Source organism: Meyerozyma guilliermondii, genomic scaffold (genome assembly GCF_000149425.1).
Source record: "Meyerozyma guilliermondii ATCC 6260 scaffold_5 genomic scaffold, whole genome shotgun sequence".
Classification (NCBI taxonomy): domain Eukaryota; kingdom Fungi; phylum Ascomycota; class Pichiomycetes; order Serinales; family Debaryomycetaceae; genus Meyerozyma; species Meyerozyma guilliermondii.
In genome coordinates, this window is record NW_001809796.1 from 956617 (window position 1) to 975106 (window position 18490).

The 18490-nt window shown below is 43.5% G+C and overlaps 11 protein-coding genes across 11 annotated transcripts; 5 read left to right on the forward strand and 6 right to left on the reverse strand. All coding sequences in view use genetic code 12, as the record gives it.

The window, feature by feature from the left end:
- Window positions 1–115: 115 nt before the first annotated feature.
- Window positions 116–1072, reverse strand: PGUG_04466 (lipoyl(octanoyl) transferase; the record flags this gene model as incomplete). Its single annotated transcript, XM_001483688.1, has 1 exon — window positions 116–1072. The coding sequence occupies one exon, from the start codon at window positions 1070–1072 to the stop codon at window positions 116–118; it is 957 nt and encodes a 318-aa protein (XP_001483738.2).
- Window positions 1047–2459, forward strand: PGUG_04467 (uncharacterized protein; the record flags this gene model as incomplete). Its single annotated transcript, XM_001483687.1, has 1 exon — window positions 1047–2459. One exon carries the CDS (start codon window positions 1047–1049, stop codon window positions 2457–2459), a length of 1413 nt encoding a protein of 470 aa, XP_001483737.2.
- A 116-nt stretch (window positions 2460–2575) lies between these two features.
- PGUG_04468 (uncharacterized protein) lies at window positions 2576–3100 on the forward strand (the record flags this gene model as incomplete). The annotated part of the gene is made up of 1 exon (XM_001483689.1): window positions 2576–3100. The coding sequence occupies one exon, from the start codon at window positions 2576–2578 to the stop codon at window positions 3098–3100; it is 525 nt and encodes a 174-aa protein (XP_001483739.2).
- A 52-nt stretch (window positions 3101–3152) lies between these two features.
- PGUG_04469 (succinate dehydrogenase membrane anchor subunit) lies at window positions 3153–3731 on the reverse strand (the record flags this gene model as incomplete). Its single annotated transcript, XM_001483690.1, has 1 exon — window positions 3153–3731. One exon carries the CDS (start codon window positions 3729–3731, stop codon window positions 3153–3155), a length of 579 nt encoding a protein of 192 aa, XP_001483740.1.
- A 118-nt stretch (window positions 3732–3849) lies between these two features.
- Window positions 3850–5223, reverse strand: PGUG_04470 (uncharacterized protein; the record flags this gene model as incomplete). The annotated part of the gene is made up of 1 exon (XM_001483691.1): window positions 3850–5223. The coding sequence occupies one exon, from the start codon at window positions 5221–5223 to the stop codon at window positions 3850–3852; it is 1374 nt and encodes a 457-aa protein (XP_001483741.2).
- A 351-nt stretch (window positions 5224–5574) lies between these two features.
- PGUG_04471 (palmitoyltransferase) lies at window positions 5575–6684 on the forward strand (the record flags this gene model as incomplete). The annotated part of the gene is made up of 1 exon (XM_001483692.1): window positions 5575–6684. The coding sequence occupies one exon, from the start codon at window positions 5575–5577 to the stop codon at window positions 6682–6684; it is 1110 nt and encodes a 369-aa protein (XP_001483742.2).
- Window positions 6685–6901: 217 nt separating this feature from the next.
- PGUG_04472 (cohesin-loading factor complex subunit) lies at window positions 6902–11404 on the forward strand (the record flags this gene model as incomplete). The annotated part of the gene is made up of 1 exon (XM_001483693.1): window positions 6902–11404. One exon carries the CDS (start codon window positions 6902–6904, stop codon window positions 11402–11404), a length of 4503 nt encoding a protein of 1500 aa, XP_001483743.2.
- An 11-nt stretch (window positions 11405–11415) lies between these two features.
- Window positions 11416–12576, reverse strand: PGUG_04473 (uncharacterized protein; the record flags this gene model as incomplete). The annotated part of the gene is made up of 1 exon (XM_001483695.1): window positions 11416–12576. The coding sequence occupies one exon, from the start codon at window positions 12574–12576 to the stop codon at window positions 11416–11418; it is 1161 nt and encodes a 386-aa protein (XP_001483745.2).
- On the forward strand, window positions 12413–13795 carry PGUG_04474 (putative lipid phosphatase; the record flags this gene model as incomplete). Its single annotated transcript, XM_001483694.1, has 1 exon — window positions 12413–13795. The coding sequence occupies one exon, from the start codon at window positions 12413–12415 to the stop codon at window positions 13793–13795; it is 1383 nt and encodes a 460-aa protein (XP_001483744.2).
- Window positions 13796–13799: 4 nt separating this feature from the next.
- Window positions 13800–16226, reverse strand: SEC10 (exocyst subunit; the record flags this gene model as incomplete). Its single annotated transcript, XM_001483696.1, has 1 exon — window positions 13800–16226. The coding sequence occupies one exon, from the start codon at window positions 16224–16226 to the stop codon at window positions 13800–13802; it is 2427 nt and encodes an 808-aa protein (XP_001483746.2).
- A 334-nt stretch (window positions 16227–16560) lies between these two features.
- On the reverse strand, window positions 16561–17016 carry UBI3 (ubiquitin-ribosomal 40S subunit protein S31 fusion protein; the record flags this gene model as incomplete). Its single annotated transcript, XM_001483697.1, has 1 exon — window positions 16561–17016. One exon carries the CDS (start codon window positions 17014–17016, stop codon window positions 16561–16563), a length of 456 nt encoding a protein of 151 aa, XP_001483747.1.
- Window positions 17017–18490: the final 1474 nt, after the last annotated feature.

Genomic DNA, 18490 nt, shown 5'->3' on the forward strand with positions numbered 1-18490 from the left:
AGCACAGGTCAAGCATGGAACTTTCAGGCTCAATTAGAGCTATTTCAGCCCAATCAGCTCAATTGAAGCTCACTGAATCTCATTTAAAGGTCGTCAATGCTTCATTCTCATTAGCTCATTCAAGGCTTTTTCGAAGCTCCTCTCCATTCATATGCTCTACGCTTCCAATATTCAATGCCTTGGCAAGTTGCTGAGCATATTCATTTGCAATCTGCTCCACCAGAACCTCCTTTTGTACAAGCGACTGGAGAGATACTGCTTTTTTTCCTGGAAGTCCACACATGGTGAATGTGTTCAAATACTTCATCTTGGGATTCACATTGAGACCAATGCCATACGATGTAATGGCTCGCTGAATATTACAGCCTACTGACGCAATCTTGTCATCGTGAGGCGACATCCACACTCCAGGATTCTCGTTTGTGAAAGACTCAAGACCATAATTTTTCAACAAGTCTTGAGTGGCTCGGAGAAGAACTGCATCTACGTAACATTTCACCAGCAAATTCAGAAATTGCTTTAAATCAAGAATGGTGTATGCCACCATTTGGCCTCGGCCATGCCAGGTTATGTCTCCTCCGCGTTCTAGCTGGTGGTATGAGCACCCCATCTGTTCAAAAGCTGCGATTTTTTCAGGCAAGTCGGGATCTTGTTTGAGTTTCTTTCCACCAGTGTAAACATTTTCGAACTCAAATGTCAACACCGTGGGATGCGGCTTCATATCGAGGATTTTTCCAACAAGCGCTTTTTCATAATCCGACATTTCGTGTCCGGCGGCCGCAAGCTGTTTCTGCTGTCGCTTGATCTTGGCATCCATCAGCTTGAAATCCAAATTGGCTCGTACGATGGTGTCTTGGATCCGCTGGCCCTCCTCGAATGTAGTTATGTTTGGAAAGTGAATGTGTCTCAATGTCTTGTAGGTATCGCTTAGCGGTGTGAACTTGGTGCAGCTGCTGTAAAATCGTCCCCACCGCATTGGAAAACTTAGTTGCAGATTGACATATTTCCACTGCAGTAAGTAAGCAGGTGCACTGCAGCGCGCGTCCATGCAGGCGATGTCCGTCAGGTGCATACCCCAGATACCGTTTGTTTGTTTTACCTATCCCACACCAATGCCACCAGCCCATGAAAAGAAGCCCACGTCGCGTATGACCTCGCGGCATGCTGCGCTTCGCAATAAACCGAAAAAACTGGACCCTTTAGCTTCATCGGCATCATTCCAGCTTCTCTGTAAGCTCTTCGTTCCTACAAAATACTTTAAAAAAACCGATAAACTTACATCCAAACAGCTATCCACATACCTCCCAACTATAGTGCTGCGCCATAGTGATCTTAACTTTCAATTGCATCTTCTATTGGCTTCAATTGTCAACAAATTTGTCGCGAGCTGGTATCTCGGCAAATTGAAAACTGATAATCTTGAATTTTTGCAATTGGTATACAAGTGTTTGAGTGATCTTTGTTCTGACTTGACAAGTAGGTGTTATAGCTCTTGCGGGTCAGATCGTCTCTATGGGTTTATGGACGAAATAATGCTAATTCTTGATGAGCATGTACAACAAATGTACCAGCTTCGAACAGATATACGACGCCAACAAAGTCTCAATGTTGAGGAACGACTAGAGGAGGATATAGTGAGTGAATTTCTTCGACAAAAGCATCAAATTTTCACAGATCAAGATGAATATTTACAAGCTTTGACTTCTCGAGTTCTCGAACTCTCGCTATCTGAGTGTGATATTCATCCTACTTCGTCTCAATTGACAAGCACTTTTTGCACTGTCTTGGTATCTGACACTATACTCAAGAACCTACTCGACAAGTTTTCCCAGCCAGAATTTCTCTCGCAAATACTTGCCAAAATTCTCTTGCGAGAAGAAAATGCTGCAAAGACAAAAGAAAGTGACTCTAACACTTCACAGCTTTCTAAGTGGTACCTGGTGTACACTAGCAAAGACACAAAGTACGATATTGTTGGCAGTCCATTGTGGTCGCTAGCAAATACCATAACAGGTATTTCAGATCGCAAGCCATTACTTGCAGCCGCTTTTCAAATTTTACGAAAACTCGCCTCAATTCCGGCTATAAGTCAGCTAGCTGATTCTTGTTGCGAGTTCCTTGTTCGCAGCAAATTGCAGGAGCTGGGTGTTTTTCTGGAACCAAGTATATGTTCGTGGGTGCAAAATCTTCGACGCATTATTGACGACGAGGACCAGAAACCGTCTGAAAGTGTCACTCCCGAGTTCTCCAAGTACGACATTGCTTCTGCGGTGACCTCCAGCGAGCCGGCTCGCAAAATACCAATTGCAAGGATCTTGGCATATTCGAATGAGTCTGATGAAGAAATCTATGAAAATGTGGTTGCATTTATTGAGCTTTTCAAATACCGGGAAACCAACAAGTTGCTCTTGATACGGATTCTAGACGCATTGATAGGCCACATTTATCCCGAATTGTGATTTTAGTCTGGTTTTGGCCATTATTCATCACAGTTCTTTCTGACCCACTCCAACATCCAACATCCAACCACCGACTGTCCTCCGCATCTGTATCCGCAATTATCGTTCCTCCAACCATGAGTGTCAACACACTTCTAGGGGATCCAGATCGGGTCAACTACAAGCCCTACTTGGCCTGTGATGGTTCTGAGCAAGAAAAAAACACAATTGAGCTATTTGCGTTTGGCGACTATTGCCATTACCAAAAATACCGAGAAAACTATATCGATCTAGACCCTGAATCGTGGCTAAAACTCATCAAATTGACAGCGTTAACGAACGCTAGCAAGTACGAGGGCACGACGGTTCTGCAGGAGGAGTTTTGTAGAGAAATCACCCCGGCATTGGCAATTTTTCAGGAAAAGACAAATCGAGCTATGCATGTAGATCAACTTTTTATTGAATTGGTGGACCAAGGATGGGTAGAATTGAAGTTGAATGATGCCCTGAAAAGCGTCAGAGTGGAAAATGTCATTGCCTTGCGAGACGCCTACTCTGGAGAGGAACTACGAGTGCTTCATCGTGACGATGTGGTCGATAAGGATGTGCAATTAGCCACGGAAAAGATTCGCCAATGGTCAAAAAAGCTCACCACTTCATGAGGTGGAAGCTCCACTTCCTACACGATTTTCCTGTTATCGTATTCACTATAAATTATGCATGCCAAATCTTGGAAACGAGGGTGGTGACTCCTCCTTCCTTCTGCTCGAGCTGGTAGATTCCGTAACCAGCAACTCCGGTGCCAAAAGTCAACAAGTACATGGCATAGTTATGGTAAGATCCATACACACGTGATGGGATATAATCAATGATACATGATTGGAATCCAACGTAACAGTGGTACAACAAAAAGGCTGAAAGGGTCGAGTCTACGACGGTGGAAACACCAGTAAATAAAGGAGCAGCAGCCAATGGAACTAAACCAAGGGCAACACCACGCTCAAGGGTCCAATGCAAAGAACCATGCATTTTGTTTGGTTTGGGATGAACATATGCTTCATTGACAGTTCCAACGACGAAACCGGGAGGTTGAGGAATGGTCTTCAAGCCACGTACCAAGGCAGGCTTGATCAATGACGAGGTCACGGGCGATCTCACGCTAGCTAATCCAATTCTGGTCAACATGGTAGATATGAAAATGAATCCAAGTCGCACTTCCCCGGATCTTACACTTGAGTGCGTTTTGATTGGCTGGTGCATATGCACGCTGCTTGGACACACCCACACACCCATAATTAAGGACTCCGGGCCCGGGCGGCTGCATTGCAGGGCGCAGAACTGCTTGCTGCAAATTGCTGAGAGCTAACTGTAGGCTAACCAGCTACTGTCCTATTTGAATCGTATATACATGCTACTCCACGTCTTCGTCCTCGAACTCTTCCAACTCGAGAACTCGTTTGGGGCTTCCAAACCGCTCGCTGAGAGACTTTTCGATGATTGCAAGTGGTCCTGATCTGTAAATAATCTTACTAAATCTGGCAATCACGCTGTCATACCACGATACTTCCTCACCTTCGTAAACGACCAACTGGTCCTTTAACTTCTGGCAGTGGTTGCGTCGTTTTATATCACCCATTCGATCGTACATCTTTTGCAAATTGCCGAGCGTATTCACCAAGATTGGTCCTGCTCTGGCAGTGCTAGCTTGGTCCTGAAAAATTCCCTCCACTGCATCTTCACCCCAGGAAACAGCATTCTTCTTGTAGCCTTTTGCCCACATGATTTCGCTGATTTGTGCTTTAATTTCCGCCATAGTCATCCGAAGATTAAGAGGGTCACAGTTGAAAAGTGGATACGAAGCTTGAGTACGAGTGCCGGATTCAAGAAGGGTATTCGCCAGAGATAAGGACCGGAGCAATGACAAGTATATTGAAAGCGATTGGTTGAGTAATTCGTCCTTTCCCTTTGCTTGAGTAGAAGCACGAGCCATAGTGAAAGCCAAGCGCAGAAGACAATTGACGGTCTCGTCTGTAAAAAGAGACCCCTGTTCTAGCGTATACTCGGGACCAAGCTGAATGCCAGGAAATGTTGCTCGAAGCATGTCCAAACTTCGCTGAAGGTACGAAACTTTGTCGGTAATATCCGGACACATTTTGCTGAGTAAACGACAGCATTGCGAGAGTCTTTCTGCGTCTCCAAGTTTATAGAAAATGTCGTCATTGTCGATAATTCTCAGAAGTATATCGACAGCCGGTGCAAGTTCACCTTTTGCAAATAAAGCACGAGCATAACGCAACACAATATCGATATAAAAGTTTGAAAATTTGTGGCTTTTTTTGTACACAAGTGTGTGGGGGTCTATAATAGGAACCATGTACCGTTCCAGTCCCTGTATATCGTCATCAAATTGAAGCAGATGATCTTCATTTTTTGCCAACTCGATCAAAAGTCGCCGATAATGTTTCACCGCATAACGAGGACTTTTGAGTACATCGTCTTTATTGATTGCCTTAACTGCTGTGACTTGGTTCTGGAAGCTCAATTCGAAAGGAATGTTTTGACGGGTGTCTGCATCATGATACATGAAATATAACAGCCCTCCGCATACAATCAAGCCTCCAATGTAAGCTCCAGCGATGATGTTGATGACCGTACCCCATCTCTTCACCGCTGTAAATTGCCCTGGTGATAGTGTGAGTCCACGGCTATATTTTGGTATCACTTTCAGACCTCTAAACAGCCTGGAAGGTGCCGAAGTTGCCAATCTCGAGAGGCCCCGAAACATGGTTGAAGAAGAAGAGATCTGGTGAATGGGTGCGAAAGCGATGAAAAGACGAATTGAAGAATTAATTCGAGGCGACCACACATTTTGGAAGGATGCAGGAGAAACTGATTGGAAAGCACTATGAATGGTGGGAGGTGAAATGGTGACTTGAGTTTCGTTATCGATTTTTGCATGTCATGAGTGGGTGCAAAATATTGCAAAATTAGAAAAATTGACAAATATGAAAAAATTGACAATATGAATAATATTATCATAACGAGTGAAACCCAATTGATGAGCTTCTGTTTTGAATCAGTTCCGTCTATTCTTCTCATTTAACATCAACCTCTTCTTCTTATCTCTCCTTCTTGCATGCAACTGCATCGAGGCCCGCGCCACGCACACGCACGCACCCTGCACAAACCTGTCATCGGTACAGCTGCACAAAGCATCGCCATGGCTCCATGGTACTATCGTGTGCTACGATCATGGCTCGTCATGGACCCCTCCATAATGGTGGAGGATGACGATGTGCGCCGCAACTATCAAATCCTGAAGCACGCTGGGCTCAAGTTTATTTATTTCTTTGGAGGAAGAGCCAGAACTGTCAAACAGGCTCCGATTGCAGCGATATGTGGAATCTTAATATTCATACCTGGAATTCTCTTCTTTGTCTTTGAAGCCAACTGGATGTGGCATAACCACCATCGTGCCGTGGTCATCGTGTTTGCGTATTTCTGGGGTCTTTGTGGTCTGTGCTTTATCAAAGCAGCCACTTCGGACCCCGGAGTGGTTCCCCGAAATATTCATATTCCGTCCAGCTTAACAAAAATCGAGGTTCTGGAAACAGGCCCAAGATTGGAACCGTCGTTTGCTCCCAGTGAGTACTTCAATGTGATTTCACTTCCCCACAAAACCTCATCTGCTGGAGTAAAGGTGCGCTACTGCAGCACCTGCCATATATGGAGGCCACCTAGATGCAGCCACTGCTCTGTCTGCAACTCTTGCGTGCTACACCATGACCACCATTGCCTCTACTTGAACAATTGCGTCGGGCTACGCAATTATCGGTACTTTTTGTGGTTTTTATTAAGTGCGGTCATCGCCAGTGCTCTTATATTGTACACCTCGCTCCACCATTTGTTGAGTACTTCTTACAGAAAAACTCCCTTGAGTGTTGTTCTCGTGATATATTGCGGATTGGGTGTATTATATCCACTTTTGCTACTTTGTTTCCACACATATATTTCCATGTGGAATATCACTACGAGAGAATTCTTGAATTATGTTCGTGGTCTGCTGCTCAAACACAGCGAAAATTTTATTTACAGCTACAATGGAGGTTTACTACGCAATATGTTCTTGAATTGGGTGGCTCGTCCTCGGATGTGGTCAATTCAAGGAATAAGAGAACACTATGCACCGTCCGATATCCGCCAAAAGGCAGTTCAGCAATTGCGTTCATTTGAAAGCGAAAAGTGACCAAAGTGCTCAATTCCATCACTAAATAGCATACATCGGCTCCGGGCTGCTCAAAACTCATCCAGCCTAATAATTTTAATACATTTGCATCTCTCTATTAAACACCTTAGTTGCAGCCATCGGTTGTCTGCAGGACCACTCACACTTCTCTCCAGATCAAAGAATGCGTCGCGAGTAACTCTTCAACTATACCTTACCCAAATAATTCCTTCCAATTATGTCCTTGGAAGAACCCATAACCTTGCGACAGGCGCTCAGCGTCACGCCGCTTACCCATTTGATTCCAAAGCAAGATATGTTCCCGATGATTGCAACGTTAAATTTGACTCCGGTGGTTCCTCTAGCAGAAGAAGGACGCGTCTTGGACACGAATGGAGACGAAAAAACAGATCAAACCGAGAAAAACAGTGCTGGTCCAGAAAACCGTGTTCAAAATGCTCTTACAGACGACGAATTACTCTTGATCGAAGAATTGGACAAATTTGAAAGTCCCCTCGTTTTGGAAATCTTTGAGAAAACGGCCACCAAGAACGCCCACGATACCACTAATGACGAAAAACTATCTCCTTTTGAAGCAGCCATCCTTAAAGGCAACACCTTTAGCTACAGTCCCAAACATAGACAAGAAAGAGCGGCCAGACCTCATATATATACCCCTTCTGAACTTGAAGAGATGCCCAAAGAGGAGTTTATGGAGCATTACAATCGCGTCGTTAGTCAGAACAAGCCTTCAGCTCTCAAAAGGACATTTGATTTAGACATAGTCGAAGGCTCGAAACGACTACACAAGAGCCTGATCGAAGACGATAGGCTCCAGCTCGAACAATTCGTTCACCAACTTGCATCTACAGAAGGTTCTGCCAATTCGAACTGGCAGCCTAGTGGCGAAATAATTCTTTTATCGATCGCCAGTCTTACTACTTTAAATGACCATATCACTCGTGCTTTTTCAGCGCTAAGTACTTGTGATACAGATTGCCTCCTTCAAATTCAGCGATGGTGCAACACATCTGTCATCTTTGGATGCTCAATAGACTGGGACACCTTGAAGAGAAATATTGAAGCAGAGTCATCACAGAGAATTAAAAACCTCATCGAAACAGCATTGAGAAGCATAATAGCATCAAAAATAATTCTTCTGATTTTAAACGGGAGCAGGAAAGATATCAAGCAGCTACATGTGGAAGAGCCCTTAATTGCTGTTGTGGACTTTGTGCTGCAATTCGTGGACGCACTCAGGCTGCTTATATCTTCGAAAACCACCAAGTACAAAAGTTCTCTCGGTCGATGTATTTCGTCGCTTTCATCAGTAATCACCACCCTCATTCGATACATTAGCACGAACGACCTTGATGACAATTTGGTCACGAAATTGGAAAACCTTTGTGTGTCCTTGATATTCTGCGACACTCCCCCGAAAAATGCAGAAACAGCAGTTCCGATGGAATTAGTGGAAAGCATAAAAATGGATCTCTCTTCCTTGATTCTTACTATATTTAAGCGTTACGCGGATCAGCGGCTTTTCATTCTAAACGAAATATTCAACAGCATCGACAAGCTCACTTTGTCAAAAGTCAAAACCGTCAAAATTGGAAGGGGCGTCGGAGTTCAATTGCATACTGCTTTGCTCGTGAATTTGCTACAATCGGTTGATAGCTATCAGCTTGAACAACTTATTCAATCCTATGGCCCGAGGAAAAAGCATAACACAAGATCTTTGAAAGAAGTGGTTACATCGGCAACCGCCATAACGTCAGAAACTAGAGAAATCGCGGTCAAGGCTGTAGAAGGACTTCTTTCATCTATCCCAGGAGGTAACATGACCAGCAAGCAGGTGCTTCAGTCCTTGGTAGATGATCTCATTGGAATTGTTGCCAATCCCGAATGCCCTGCTGCTATGGTCTATATCGAGTGTCTATTCTCAACATTTGTAAAGATTCTTCGAGAGGGTTTCAAGAAAGCTACTCAATCAACATCTCAACAAGAAAGCTTTGCACTCGACATGATTGGTGTTATCGGGGAAAAGCTTTTAGATTTGGGTCAGGACAAGAACTCATTCGGCGGCACTGCATTAGCACCAGTAAGTACCGAAGAGATTTCAGAAATGCGCTCTAGTATGGAAAGTACGTTGTGCCGAATGCAAGGACTCAAGAATAAGAACCCAGAAATACAAGATGCTTTCAACTTTCTCACATTGCAGTTCATTTCTTTCATGGAACCGTTTGTCGATAATCCTGTCAATGAAAGTCAACTCCAAGCACTCAGTTCAGAGCCTATTTCACCTGAAACCAATAGTACCGAGGTAGTCGAATATCTACTCGACGCCTTGGCAGAAGGGTCTGTGACACTCCGTAGTGGTGCGACGCAGATGTTTGACAATGCTGCTCATATAAAGTTTCGGTCCCACGGCACCTTAAGTCAACTCCATGAAAGTTTTGTTGCAATTGTTGTGGAAGCATTGGGAAGTAACAAGATCAAACTTAAGTCTCGAGCAATCAAGATTCTCTCCGTTTTGGTTGAAAAAAATGATACCGTGCTTCTTCAACCTAAAGTACAAGAAGTTATATCAGAAACGTTATTTGATTCTTCCGCTCTGGTACGGGACGCTTCCATCGACTTGGTTACGAAATACTTGACTTCAAAACCAGAGGTTATTCGAGGCTTTTACAAAGTGATTTGTGAAATGTTCAATGATGACAGCGTACAAGTGAGACGTAGAGTTGTGAAGTTTGCTCGTGTCATGTATGAAAATACCAAAGAGAGGAGGATCAAAGTGTATATTGCGGTAAGAATGCTTGACCGGTTGCACGATGAAGATGATTTCATTGTTGAGCAATTGAATGCTGACTACATCGATTTGTGGATTAAAAAGCACGACACAATACCCATTCTAGAAGTGGCCGAAGTTATGATGGATGTTGCCTTGAAAAGGGAAGAAACCTTTCGTTACTGGCTCGAAAACAAAATTTTAGGCACAGACTTTCAGACTGGCTTGTACCCAATAATTGACTCTTTGATTGGGTTTGTAATTGACGGCATGAATACCAGATATCAGAAGGATGTCGACAAAGCACTTTACTTGATTTCAATTTTTGTGCTGTATAATGGAAAGATGATCAACCAAAGTCAACTACTGTCGTTCTTACCCTTCTTGCAAGATGACACTACACCTCAAGCGTCATATCTTCGCATCTTAATGATTTATCGGCATGTCATTCCGGCTTTTGTTGCAATGTCTCCAACTTTTGCATCTTCTGTGGAATCATTATTGTTGAGCAAACTTACAAAATATGGCTTCAAGGCACTACAGGAAGCCGTTCCATGTCTATGGTCCTTATGTTCCCGAACTGAGAGCTCTCAGAAGGTTGTGAACGCTCTTATATCATGCATTAGAATGCTAAAACCATTGATGAAACAATTGAAAGACCTCAGCGGTTCTTCCAAGGATATACTTGAGAGCGGCAAGGCTGCAAAACTCATTGATCTTCTAGGTTCTTTTGGCGCTTACTGCAATTTTGAAGAGCATCGTGAGACCTTGACAATGGCGGCGGTGGGACTTCGTGAGAATGAAACAGTTACTAGTTTGGTTTCGAAGTATCTATTGTTTTTTTGCGAAGGGCATGGCGACGAATTGGCACTTGTTTCCATTCGTGCTCTTATTCTTGTTTCGTCAAGAAACCCTCAACTCTTCACGTCAAATCTGATCTTGGATATATTGGACAAATCTTTTGAAAAGAAAAGTTCCATACAAGCGGTAGTTGTGGAGGGATTATACGACTTCTTGAAGCTAGAGCACAACGTGAAAAACGTAAAAGAAGGACAGATAAAGGGAAAGAAGAAGGGACTGAAATTTGGAGCTACCAGTGCACTAGAGGGCGTTAGTGGCAGTATTTCTCAAAGGTACACGCCTCTGATTTTGAAATTATGCCTCAATGGAGATGAGACAGCACAGTCTGCCTTCACTCTTCTCAGAGAAATCGTGGAGTCAGGTTTGGCCAACCCTAAAGTATGCATTCCAACTGTCATTGCGCTTGAGGCATCCCCAAATAGTTGGGTTTCAGACGAGGCCAAAAAATTGCATTTGCATATGATTGAACACCACGAGTCTTTAGTAAGTTCCAACTACCCTGAGAGTATTCGGCTTGCGCAGAAGGTTAACAAACACTCCAAGCTATTTTTGCAGCTGCTTTACGAAATCGCATCTCAAACAGCTAGCTCCAAGAAAAAGTTGGTAGCTGCTCTTGTGAAGTGCCTCAAAGTTCAATTACGTATCGGGACAGAAGAATCTCTTGCGCAACTCAAACTAGTTAAGTTTGTGGTTTCCAATGCAGCGGAGGTGAGATTTCTGACGCTAGAAGAAGTCTTGAGCTTAGTAGTGGCTATCGAGCGAGAACTCTCACGGGAGGGAATGGATCTTGCAGAGCAGCTTGAGGACGGTACTCAAGATTTACCTAAAAAACAGGTGTACGGCTTATTCTATGCCACCGAGGGACTCAGTGGAATGCTACACTTCAGAAACTTCTTGTGTGAAAAGTTTGGCATTTCTCGGTCACAAATCGAGGCTTTTAATCCTCGGAGAGTTGATTCAGAGTTTCGGAGGGAGCCAGAAGCTGCAAAAGTTGGACCATTGCTCTACGAGTGGCATATGGACAAAACTAGCCGTGCTGAAATGGCCAAGGTGTTTACGCGGTTTATTGAGGAAATGGATACTTTCAGCTAAAGTAAATAGTTCTATCTTGACCTCAATTTTCGTGCAAGAGAGTAGTCCCGTTGGCGTATAGAAGGGATCGGTGATCCAAATGCAATATTGTGTTCCTTGTCGTACGAAAGATGTATATCGTCGTTGATGGGCGCTATCCTGGGAAACTTCGACGGCTCGCTAATGATGGCATACCCATTCCTAAGATTTAGTATTAAGTGGGGAAGTTTGGAGGTTTTTTGTTTCCCACGGCGTTCTCGAAGTTGTTCGATAGAAATGGAGAACACATCTTCGTCATCAGATGGGTCTTCGTGTGTATCCAGACGCCGATTTTCAGCACGCAACCGATCCTGGCGCCGGCACCACAGATCGTAATTGGCTATAAGTCGTTCAATTTCTCCAATTGTTAGTTTACGTTTATAATTCATTTCGTTGGAATCACTTCTATTATTCACGACGGTAATTGTTGGAAGGTGCCGTGCCCAGTCCAAGCTTCGAAGGATCCGCAAATGGTCCTTCAATCTGTCGATTTCCAGCAGCAATCTCAGAATATCTGCGTTTGTCATGACGGTTTCTTCTCGTTTTAGTCGTCGGTGAAACCCGATATAAAGATCATCAGGAAGAGGCTCTGGAAGATTATTGCGGGTCCTTCGAGGTCGTACTGTTTCATGGACCACTATGGCCGTTGAGGGGCGTTTGGGAAGCACAAAGGCATCATCTGGAAGGAGATCGGTGTATAGCTTGTCGGAGGAAACTGCTGGGGAAATGGTGATTTCTTCATCACGATATATAAGGCCATTGACACGCTCAAAGTTGAACAAAGTGGTGGTCAGAGACGGCTTTCTTCTGGAGGCTCGGGAACTTGAACCACGACCACCCTCCATCACTCTCCACACTGAAAAGAGGTCGATGAGTGTGTAGAAGAAAGAAGTGAATTTCGCGATTTTAATATCGATATTAAATATCGATTTATCTCGTCTAATCTCCACGAGACATTTAACAACAACCCATTGGTGGCCACCAGAGGCCATGTATCGCAGGAAAGGCGGAGAAAGCTTACCAGCACCCATTGGAGCCCCAGAATCCAGAAAATTCAAACCGTTCAGAATCGATAGCTCCAAGTACCAAAAAGCATTTACCTGGTCAGGCTCTTCAAAAATAAAATGGAGACTTCTTGTGCTCCTAATGGCCATCTGGGCCGTCACAATACATTACCATGAAAGGGTTCATGTTTATAATACTATCAAAAAGTGCCAATGGAACAAATGGGAGCAATGGCCAACCGGCTCACCTCCTCATAGAGCAGCATTGGTTGCTGATCCCCAGATAGTGGACGCGTATTCATACACCAACGGGCGATTCATAACCTATTTTGTCAAAAAAATCAGCGACAATTACTTGTACAGAAATAACAAGTTTGTTCAAGCTTACCTCGACCCGGATACCACCATCTTTCTTGGCGATTTGTTTGATGGTGGCCGTGAATGGAAAAACGACGTTTGGTTTGAGGAATACCAGCGGTTTAACAAGATATACCCCAAGAAACTCAACCGCAGAACCGTCCAGTCGCTTCCTGGAAATCACGATATAGGCTTTGACACTATCCATAAAGACGTGGTGACTCGATTCTCCACGTTTTTCGGTGAGCCAAATGACTATATTGTCATAGGGAACCACTCCATAGTGATTTTGGACACCATATCCCTTTCTTCATCTGACGACTCAATAAATTTCGAGGCCACACAATTTTTGAATACTGTGAACTCGCAGTTGAATCCTCAGTTTCCTCGAATTCTTTTGACCCATGTTCCTCTCTACCGCAGAAACGAACAACAGTTGTGTGGTCCGTTGCGTGAATCCAAGAAACTCTTCCCTGTGCAAAAGGGAAAGCAATATCAGACAGTTATAGAGTACGATATTTCTCAAACTGTTCTTGAAGTCATTCATCCAGACATCGTTTTTGCAGGCGATGACCACGATTACTGTGACATAAGACAGCCATATACAGCTAATGGCGTAGAACGGGTTGCCCGCGAGATTGCAGTTAAATCTGCGGCTATGACGTCAGGTATCAAATATCCTGCTATTCAGCTCCTTTCGCTTCATAATCCCTACGACCCTAATCCTCACCGGGAACCAAAAGAAACATACCAAACATCAATGTGCTACATGCCCAGCCCTTACTATGCAATTTACTCATATATTCTTTTGCTTCTTTTCACCATCGGTTACTTGGCGATAGTCTTCTTTCCCCTGGTCGGTAACCTCAATTTAAGATCGAATGTGCTTCCTCTGTACGCTTGGCTCCCTAAAAAAGATGACAACAGAAGCATGTCGCTGTTTCTACTCCACTTCGGATTGATATTTGTCATGATATATGCATTGTTCGCTACTTATTTTGCCGGCATCTAAGACATTACTTGAAACTAAAAAACCGCTCGAGATAACTAGGGTTAAAGTCTGAACGTTTTGAAATGTACTGTCTGATAGTGTATGGTTTCAAGTTTGCAAGCTGTCCTTCGGTTACCAACGAATTGATCAAGTTTGGATGGACTGTGAATAAGTTTGCAATCTCCTTCAAGAGCTGGAAGTTCTCCGATAGCTCAGGAATCTGCCAGTGGTCAATGACGGATTGATACGTAATGACATCCTTTGTGAGAATTATACCACCGGTGGAATTCACAGAAAACTTTTTGTAATGTTCCAAAAGCTGATTGAGGACATTCAGGCCAATTTTGACCAAGACATTATGCAAGTTGGTACTGTTCAAGTATTTCAGAAGCTCTTCATAGCAGTACGTTAAGAAAGCTGCAACTTCTTCACATGATTCAGTATCGTCTTCACTGATATTGTCTCTGACAAAATCTCGTTTCTTTTGCTTTGCCAATGCGTTTGCAACTCGTTGGCAAATGAATTCTATAGTCTCATTAACAATAATGTTGATGGAAATCTCACAACGAGAAATGTAGGTATTCGTAAGCCCTGTCATTCTGTTTTTGATATTGGGGACATTCACAGCACAAGGAAGAATGATTTTCTTGATGCAAGATGATAATAAAAAGAGAAATTCACTTGTCAGGCCAACCGCAGCCAAAAATGAAAGGTTTGGAAAGTTTCCAGCTTTCAGGCTTGCACTTTCATGTTTCAATGTGTCATACGCCACTTCGAGACCGGCTCCAATGTAGAGTTTACCAAAGTCAAATAAGAGAATCTCCAATATTTCGAGAGAATACTCTGGGGTTTTTTGCTGGGCAAGCTCCAAAATTCTGGCGATTGATTCTATAGCCGATTTTACGACAATTCCCACCTTCGCAACATCTAATTGTGCATCTTCGGAGTAGTCAGGTTCGTCGTTATCCACTGATTTTCGGGGTACCCTATCAGCTATATGAGTTTTCATGTAAGTAGTAAACTGGTTGATTCGCTTTTTCTCAAGAAAATGGAAACTGAACCGATTGTCTTGTGATTGAGTTTTGTTCTTTAACTCAAGATTGTCCAAATTTTCAAGTCTTGTGGTCAAATATTTGTTATTAAGGGCAGCTTCATGATAAACGTTATAGCCATGGGCAAAATTGTAAACTGTTTCCTCTAAGGTTTTCTTCTCCCTGCTTAAGTAGGTATCGTCCGACAAGTACTCGATGAAAAGGTCAAAATTACTTTGATCTAAAATCAGTGCCAACTCGTTGTTTTTGTCGAGGTCGTTGGCGCTGAGAAACTCTTTAATGTCATTGGTGAAGTCGCTCACCAATACGTATAATGCATGCAAGATTCGAATGTGAGCTAACGTCAGGACAGACAAGGAGTATTGAAGCAGCGTGCCGATCCGGTTTTGGATTATCTGGGCGTAGATACGCTGAAAGAGAATCTTGAGTACAGGTGTGGTATCTTCAAAGACCTCACGAATGATACGAGCTTGGCCCTTGATCGAGACTCGCAATGCTTCCAAGCTGGTTTTAGTGGCTTCATCTTGGACAGTATCACCATAATTCGGGTCTGAAAGCTTCGTCCAGAAAGCCTCGTCGTCCAAAAGTGGGTTTTCCTCGCTCAGACCGTCGTCCAAAAGCACTTCATGTTCATTAACGAATACTTGGACCACGGTAGCTCCTCCATTGAACTGGAACAAAATGTTGGTAACCTCGCGCATTTTGGCGTAGTCATCATCCTTGGATGCGGTTCTGAAGCTCTCCAAGAGATCAAGCTCCATGGTCTCGGCAAATTTCTCGATAGTCTTGACACACTTTGCGGTTTTGGCAAACTCAGGTGCCTCTATTTTCTTGGCCAAAGTAAGCAAATTGTTCACTGTTTTCGCACACTTAACCCTGTCGTCGTAGTCGTTGCTCGTACGGAGGTATTCCAACGGATCATATTTGTCTTTGGTGTAGAATCCATGGTAGGCTCTGATGAGAAAAATAGTTTCTGTCGACCTATCACGCGAGTTGGTGATTTTGTTGAGCAGCTGGCCCAACGGGTCGATCTTCAGCGACACGCCACTAATCTTCACATCGAGCGAATCAAATTTCTTGGTGACCGAATCAACTTTGGACGAGAGTTCCAACACATTCTCGCTGTGTTTAAGCTCAAAATCGTCCACTTTTTTCTCAGCGTCTTCCCGACGGCGGTTTGCGTGCTTGCGGAGCTCGTCAAGCTCCTTTAATGTGCTTTCAAATGTTCTGATATAGGGTTTCGGATCGAGGTATTCGAGCTTGTTGACCTCAGCACCCTTCAAAATGTGGTCTTTGCTCAATTCTTCGACAAACTCAGGGATCGATAACCCTTCTAGGAAGTTGTCGAGGTTGAGAAGACGCCTTATATCGTCATCAAGCTCGTAGATGGAGAACGCCATAATGGGGTGGAAGGTGTTATGAAATCCAGGTAAGATGTGCAGGAATAATGAGAGTGAGCGGAGCGGAGCGTGTAAAGAGAAGAGAGTGAAGAGAAGAGATTTGAGACAATCAGTAACTGGTTAATGATTTGTTTTGATCAGTTTATGTACATGGTTGTACTCGTCATAATAAACTGCTTACAGAACCATCTACAGAATTACTTTGAAAGACATGTATTAAGTACCAGATCAGTTACAACAACGCAATGACACAGCAATTTGTACCATCACCGTGCAATCATGTCGCTACAACAGTCCACTAGATCACTACACCCAGAGATGAGCTGCAGCAAACTTAAGCGGACTTGAAGGTGGTGTGACACTTACCACAGTATTGTCTGTCCTTCATGTCAGCCATGAAGATACCAGCACCACAGGTGATAGATGGACACTCTCTTCTCAATCTCTCGACCTTTCCGTCGTTGTCAACCTTGTAGTAGGTCAACACAGCCAACTTGTGCTTTCTGTGCTTGTGCTTGATCTTCTTTGGGGTGGTGTAGACCTTCTTCTTTCTCTTCTTACCACCACCTCTCAATCTCAACACCAAGTGCAAAGTCGATTCCTTCTGGATGTTGTAGTCAGAAAGGGTTCTACCATCTTCCAACTGCTTACCAGCAAAAATCAAACGTTGTTGGTCTGGAGGAATTCCTTCCTTGTCCTGGATCTTGGACTTGACGTTGTCGATGGTATCGGAAGACTCCACCTCGAGGGTGATGGTCTTACCGGTTAAGGTCTTGACGAAAATTTGCATATTGGCTTGTCGGCAAAGTCTGCTTCTTTCTTACCAAATGGTGGATGACAAAAAATTCGCAGGTTGGAGATGTAGAAAATTTTGGTGACACAAAAACGAGATGCAGGCCAGGGCTGGAGCCCTACGACACTCTAGAAATAGTAGGTAGAAGTAGGTAATTTCAAAGCAATGGAAACGATAATGAAGCCGAGTGTGGTTTTGGCCACTTCGATTGCTCCCCTGTAGGAATATATTGTTCTTCCAAAGGTTGTAATCAGTATATTAAGCTGTTGCATTTTTGCTCGTATTCAATACTTTTCTATTCTTACCAATTGAGGGTAAATTTCGTTATATCTAAATGAACACCACTATCCTGACTCATCTATATAGAAGACATTCCAAAAAATCTTCACTTGTCTTTAATTGTATCTGTCTTCGATCCAAGTCACGTGACCACATTTGCAGCCGTTCTGTGGCATACATTAAACTCACACTAAACTCATACAATGCTTGGCGATGCAGTGATAGCCAACAGGCGGCAGCTTTATGCACACAGTCTTATCAGCGATAAATCCTCTTTGTATCGCAAACGCAAATTCTTAGCGGTTTTAAGCAGCATTTGGCTCAAGTTGAAAAAGATGATATGCTGCAAATAATAGAAAAATGCCTTAAAATTCCAATTTCAGCTAGTCATCAAGATCCAAATCGGATTCCTCCGCGTCTGGAACGCCAATTCGTCCCGATTTATGATTTTTGCTCGTTCTTTGAAGAACTCCATGCTTGTACAATAATGCTTCTAACGATGCAACGCTAAAATCAGAGCCTCCTTCGTCCGCTAAACGCTCGAATCCCACTATACGAGTCACTTCCAAGCCATTTTTGTAGGCGACCACAAAAGGGAGCACTTTGACGTTCAATTTCTGAACGAGAAACTGTGCATCAACGGCTTTAATTGCAACAATTTGAAGAGTTAACTGCTTTTCTGCAAGGATCTGAGTTAGTAGAGGAGCAAGTGAGCCCATATATTGTGCTATGAAAAAATCATGTGGCAAGTACTTACATTAAGGCGCTCGTTCATGATGGTGCATTTTGGGAAATCTGGCTGGTAAAAGTGTACCAACACATCCTTGTTTTTGGTGACAATTTCCATAACTGCTTTTTCATCTGAAACAAAATTGACGGTTCCAAAACCTTGGCGTGACGCTGCTCGATCTATTTCCCGAAATTCACGCTTAAGTTGCAGCATGCGATCATCACGTATACGCGCCATTTCGTTGTCGTCAAGCAAATCGAGAAACTCTGCGTCGCTGTCATCTGACTCGCTTAAGCCATTGTGTTGATTTATTTTGGATTGCTGATACTTTTCCACCGCATCGTCGATACGGTCCTCTACACTCATGATATGCACAAAAGATCTGAAGTTTGCGTTAAACGTGCATTTTGACGTCTGCATGCATACAGGTACATACTCCAGTGCATACAGTCCTTAGGATAA